The sequence below is a fragment of the Galeopterus variegatus genome, unplaced genomic scaffold, assembly GCF_000696425.1.
Source record: "Galeopterus variegatus unplaced genomic scaffold, G_variegatus-3.0.2 Scaffold4249, whole genome shotgun sequence".
Taxonomy (NCBI): Eukaryota; Metazoa; Chordata; class Mammalia; order Dermoptera; family Cynocephalidae; genus Galeopterus; species Galeopterus variegatus.
Window position 1 is genome coordinate 163,070 of NW_007730360.1, and position 6,158 is coordinate 169,227.

At 48.3% G+C, this 6,158-nt stretch overlaps 1 protein-coding gene across 1 annotated transcript in view; it reads left to right on the forward strand.

Moving 5' to 3' along the window:
- SLC1A4 (solute carrier family 1 (glutamate/neutral amino acid transporter), member 4) overlaps positions 1–5,626 on the forward strand; it is a 31,640-nt gene extending 26,014 nt beyond the window's left edge. The window contains exons 6-8 of the mRNA XM_008587095.1: positions 288–482; positions 1,079–1,213; positions 3,296–5,626. Of these exons, the coding sequence (XP_008585317.1) occupies positions 288–482; positions 1,079–1,213; positions 3,296–3,530 (565 nt within the window). The 3' untranslated portion in view covers positions 3,531–5,626. The remainder of the gene's footprint in view (positions 1–287; positions 483–1,078; positions 1,214–3,295) is intronic.
- The last annotated feature ends 532 nt before the right edge of the window (positions 5,627–6,158 follow it).

The following is a 6,158-nucleotide window of genomic DNA, read 5'->3' on the forward strand; positions in this document are numbered from 1 at the left end:
TGTCCTCTTGGGACCATTTTTCACCAAGAGGCAATATGTGGTTCTTGAGAAATTTGGAACAAGTGAACCCAAGTAAATACTATAGTAGGTAAATCCAGGGAGTCACATTTTGAATACTTTGCGAATTGACAAAGCCTCAGGCTGTGATAGAAATTTTGAAGCAATTCTGTTTTTTTCTGTATTTCAAGGGAAGCAAGCCAGAGTGCTAAGGGTCTCAGATGCGTAGTCTGCTAGCCTGGCCAGGAGGGACCATTCTCATGTCTGGTTGTTTGTTTCTTCCATTCTAGCTCAGCAACACTTCCCTCCATGATGAAGTGCATTGAAGAAAACAATGGCGTAGACAAGAGGATCAGCAGGTTCATTCTCCCCATCGGGGCCACAGTGAACATGGACGGAGCTGCCATCTTCCAGTGTGTGGCTGCGGTGTTCATTGCCCAGCTCAACAACGTAGAGCTGAATGCAGGGCAGATCTTCACAATTCTGTAAGCTCATTATTCTTTCTTTCAGTTTTGGGCCTGCCTCAAAACTTGAGGTTTTTCTGGGCCGAACCCATGGCTCACTCGGGAGAGTGTGGCACTGGGAGCGCAGCAGTGCTGGGAGCGCCGAGGCCACAGGTTCAGATCCCATACGAGGATGGCCAGTGCACTCACTGGCTGAGCGCAGTGCAGGCGACACCAAACCAAGGGTTACGATCCCCTTACCAGTCACAAACAAAACAACAACAAAAAAAGAGGTTTTCTTGTGCCTGGCTGAGCGCAGTGCAGGCGACACCAAACCAAGGGTTACGATCCCCTTACCAGTCACAAAAAAAAAAAAAACAAAAAAACGAGGTTTTCTTGTGACAACAAAAAAAGAGGTTTTCTTGTGCTTTCCTTTGAAAAACCAAACTCGCCACAACTCGGTACCTCATTTGTAATGTGAGGACAGTGTGAGTTCATCTCTTGAAGGGAGCGGATCATCTCTCAGGGGCTCAGCCAGCAGACCCGTGGTGGTTTCCAAGCCATGGCCACCATGTTCTGCATTCTCTGTGCCCACTCATGCACTGTGTTAACAGCGACCCTGCTTTGCTGTCCCCTAGAGTGACCGCCACCGCGTCCAGTGTTGGAGCAGCAGGTGTGCCAGCTGGAGGGGTCCTTACCATTGCCATTATCCTGGAGGCCATTGGGCTTCCCACTCATGACCTCTCTCTGATCCTGGCTGTGGACTGGATTGTGTAAGTAGCAAGTCCTGAGCACACCAAAAAGAAAGTCTGTATAGAGTTCCCTAGGAACTTGGCATTCCACTAAGCCTGGGCATATAAAGCAACTTAAAACACACTCCCTGCCTTGTGAAGGAGCCCACACTTGAGCTGGCAAGGCAAGGTTGAGAGCTAGAAAACATTAAATGTCATGAGAGACAAATCCCCATGAATGACCATGAAATGTCATTACTGAGAACGTGCTTATAGCATCCAGTAAAGTGGGGGTATAAGGCTGAGGCCTTCAGTGTAGGTCTAGGGGGCACAAGGGTCTGTGGAGATTGCTGGCTGCATAGGAGTACTAAGCCACTGTAGTGGTGATCCTTTGAGAATGATTGTCCTTCACCTGGAAATGTCCAAGGAGTGATTTCTGCGAGGGGAGAGAAGCTGACCCCTGCAACCCCGAGTGGCGTGGGCTGGGAGTCAGGGAGAAGGAGGTAGGGAAGGAGATTGATGCAGGATGTCATGTGCAGGCTCCTATAAAAACACAAGGCAGTTCCCAGGTGTTGATTCCTTGAGTCTCTCGATACAGCTTTTGCAGGTTTTATAGGGAGGGTTAGCTGAGGTACTGATGCTGAGACAACAGAGCATGAGGATGAGTCAGCCTGGAGCCCAGGTGCCTCGATTCAAAGCCCGGTTTCACTAAGTAGCTGAGGAATGTAGACTGCTCTGTGCTTCAGTCTGCTCATCAATAAAATGGGAATCATAATAGAAGCTACACCAGAACTGAGGTGAAGATTAAACGAGTTAGCACATGCACAGCACACAGAATACCAGGTGCATGGGAAAGCATTCAATAAATGTTAGCAGGGGTTGGTCGGTTAGCTCACTTGGTGAGAGCACAGTGTTATAAAACTAAGGTAAAGCATTCAGATCCCCATACTGGCCAGCCGCCAAAAAAAATGTTAGCAAAGAAAGACATCCTGGCCAGGTCAGTCAGAGCCAGGCATGAGAGAGCCTGAACACAGTGCCTGGCACTGGGCAAGGCGGAAATGTGCAGACACCTCATCGAAGGAACTCGGTTCCTGGGCTGGCAAGTCGGACAGGACCACAGCAGTGTTGGGACCAGTGTCCTTCCTCACCCAGCTGCCTCCTGGGCATGGAGAAGGGGCATCTAAGAGGTACTCAGCCAGGAATGGGGGAAGAGGGCCCCAAGCTGGCAGCCAGTAGAGACTCGAAGTCACACAGGCTCTTCAGCCACCCCAGAGTCTCTGCTGCTACAGCCAGACTGCCCTCCTCAAGGCTTCAGCTGTCCAGTGCCCTCAGGCAAGATCACATTTCCCCCCCTGTCTTCAATATGGGCACAATACTTCCTCTGAGCTCTAGGGATAGGGGAGTAATATTGGGCTAATCTATGGCAAGGCAAGTAAGCTTCTGGAAAGGACAGTGCTGTTTTTCTGTGAGATGGTATTTGCCACCAGCCATGGAATGCACATGAAGATTAATATCCAGTAGTGAAGCAGTGCTGAGATGAGAAAAAGAAGGGAAACTCCCACAGTGGAATGCTGAATGGAAGAAAAGCTAGATACAGACCGTACCTACGCTAGTATCCCAATTACGTGTAACTGTTAGATGCTGGAGTCTATTACATATAAAATACATGCGTAGAAAGATGGCTGGAAAGAAATTGATCAAAATGTTCTAGGGACTAAAAGCTAGATACAGACCGTACCTACGCTAGTATCCCAATTACGTGTAACTGTTAGATGCTGGCGTCTATTACATATAAACTACATGCGTAGAAAGATGGCTGGAAAGAAATTGATCAAAATGTTCTAGGGACTCGCTCAGAGTTGTGGAATATGGGTGGGGGACTTCCTTGCTTCTTTATACTTCTCTTTTTTCCAAGTTTTCTACAATGAGTGTCTGTTACTTTTATAAGAATAAAAAATGTTCCAAGAAAACCAAGTTAGAGTAAGGTAGGCTTATGCACTAGCAGCGTGCACTCTAGGAAACAGCAGGGCCCCACCTGGTCCCAACTTGTCTGTGGCCATGCAGCCCCCTCCCCTGCAGCTCCGCAGTGCTGGATGTAATGCCTGCCTTTCCTGTCCCCTCCAGGGACCGCACCACCACTGTGGTGAACGTGGAAGGGGATGCCCTGGGTGCAGGGATTCTCTACCACCTGAATCAGAAGGCGATGAAGAAAGGCGAGCAGGAACTGAGCGAGGTGAAAGTGGAAGCCATCCCCAACTGCAAGTCCGAGGAGGAGACATCACCTCTGGTGACGCATCAGAACCCCACTGGCCCCGTAGCCAGTGCCCCAGAACTGGAATCCAAGGAGTCAGTCCTGTGATGGGGCTGGGCCTGCCAGCGGTGGCGCCCCACCCTGTCAGCCCAGCTGTGGACACGGGGCATTGCCTTGGACTTTTAGCCTCCCGAGCAATGCTTTGGCCCAATCGCTGGTTTGAGGATTACCTTTCAGCTCAGGCATTGGGCTCCCCAGCAGGAATTGGTTACCAAGGACCAGGACACTCTGACATTTGGCTTAATCCCTGTCCAGGTGTGACTCCACATGCACCAGGGCTCTGTTTGGGACCCCCTCGAGCTGCCAGGCTTGGGGAGATGATGGCCTTACAGGGGCCTGTGGTTAAAGCTTGGAAAAGTGCAGGTGTATTCTTCATTGTCCCCCAGTCCACTCTGCATTGCGTGCTTTCTGGGCCAACCAAGGGGGGTTGCCATCATCTGTTGCATTGCCTCGTAAGTCATTGTAATTGGACAAATTGCCATATTCTTAGCGGTGGCTGGAATTTGCTGAGGTGAACTCAGTTTTTGCTACAACTAGGTGTGGGTGGCTTCTGATTTACTGGTTGCAGGGTGACTGGAGGCGCTGCACAGTGTCAAGTTTAAAATGCTCCAGCTGGGTGCGAGCATTGCTTGGGTCTCCGGTCATCAAGTAAAGAATTTAAGTTCTGAGATCAAAGAAAGGAAAGGGAGTGCAACCTGTAGAGGGTGACGGGGGGAGTCCCCTAATCAGGACAGGATAGCTCTAGTGTGGGCACACACACAATTGTTGCCTCCTTGGCAACAGGCCTCCTTCTCTTGGGAGGTGCGATGTCATCACATTCAGGATCTCTGCTGGTTTATCAATCTATTATTTTAATTTAACTAGATCCTCCCTAAAGTATTGCACTGCAGCAAAAACAAAACAATAAACCCTCCCATCTGCCACCACAAAAATAAACCCATGTACTAAGTACGGTGACCCTGTTCCCAGGTTCCCAGGTTCCTGGCTTTGGCTGATTTCGGTGGACATGGGTTTCTTTCCTTCCAGTACATCAGTGTTTAAAATTGTCAGTGAAATGGTCCATGTTCCTCCAGTTACCTACAGACCCAGTTTTAAGCTAGGTGAGGGAGCTTTATAGAGAAGTTGGTGTACTGCCAGTGAGAGGGAGGACCTAAGAGTCTACTGTTTTTCAGTGGCTGTTGGTGTGTATCCATCGTGTGACCTGCAGCAAGTCCTGGGACCTTGCTTTACCCCATTTGTAAAATGGGGCTAACATCTCCTCCCTCTTACCTACCTCAGAGGGCGTTGGGGAGGCAAGACGTGTCCATCTGTGAAAACAACCATTTTGCTTCATGGCTGTCAACTGCTAACACCATGCTCTTCTTATCTTTTACCTAAGTGACAGCTTCTCCTTGGAGACCGCCTTCTTCTGGTGAAGACAGCTTTTTGAGCAAGACTTTGTTCTCCATGTGCATGAGAACTCTCATGATGCTGCTGTTCTCTCTGTAGTTATTTGACAGCATCAAAGGCAGCCTCTTCCTGGTGTCCTTCAAGTTTTAATGAGTTAGCTACCCCATCTTCTACCACATTTCTGGGTACCTGACTTCACTGTGACTCCCACACCTAGGCACTGTTTCTGCCACCCCACAACAAGCCATCAAAGCCCCCAAATGTTCAGCCTTGTTTATCCCCTTGTTTTCCCTGTTGCTGTGTGTCACTGGGGCCCTACAGACAGGGCACACACCTTTACTGTGTGAACCATTGCCGGGAGAATGGGTGGATGGGACAAAGACAATTAAATACCCACCTCCCATTTTAAAATTGGGGCATGTGCCCAAGTGAAAGTGGTGGGGAAGAACCCTGGTGCACAGAGCTGACCCGGCCAGAAGGAAGACTCAGCTCTCTTGAAGTCTGCAAAGCCCCTCTAGTCTCCTGTGAAGCCAGGAGTGACCAGGAAGTGAGCAGAGAGCAGTGGCTGGAAACTTACCTCTGGCTAGAGCTTGTTGCTAATACCCTTCTGTTTTTAAAGGGGAAACAATCACATTGTTTGATTCCAAACTGCAGAGGATTATTCACTATTTTTTAGGCTTCAGTAAATCTTTTTTCTTCTTCCATGTACATATGTGCGAATATATATACACACTCATATGAGGGGTCTTCAAAAAGTTCATGAAAAGACTTGTATTATCTCAATTCTATTTTGTCATGAACTTTTTGAAGTATGTGTGTATATATACATACGTGGGGGTGTGTGTGTGTGTGTGTGTTTGCATAGAGGTGAAGTAAACAAGTTGTATGTCTTTAGCATCCTGGATATATATACACACTCATATGAGGGGTCTTCAAAAAGTTCATGAAAAGACTTGTATTATCTCTTAATTCTATTTTGTCATGAACTTTTTGAAGTATGTGTGTATATATACATACATGGGTGTGTGTGTGTGTGTTTGCATAGAGGTGAAGTAAACAAGTTGTATGTCTTTAGCATCCTGATTTTCCCATTTCTAAGGATGAATTTCACCAAGTGTGGAAATTAGAGCTGGACAATAAGGCCCATTGGCTGAACATCCTCTGTCCTGCATCTGGGCCTGCAGTAAGAAGGTGCTTCCCTGTGACCTTCAAATGACCCTTCCCCTTCGAGGTGACAAGAGGAGGAAGAAGGCGCCGTGTCTCTCCCTGGTTTTCAGTCCACAAGAG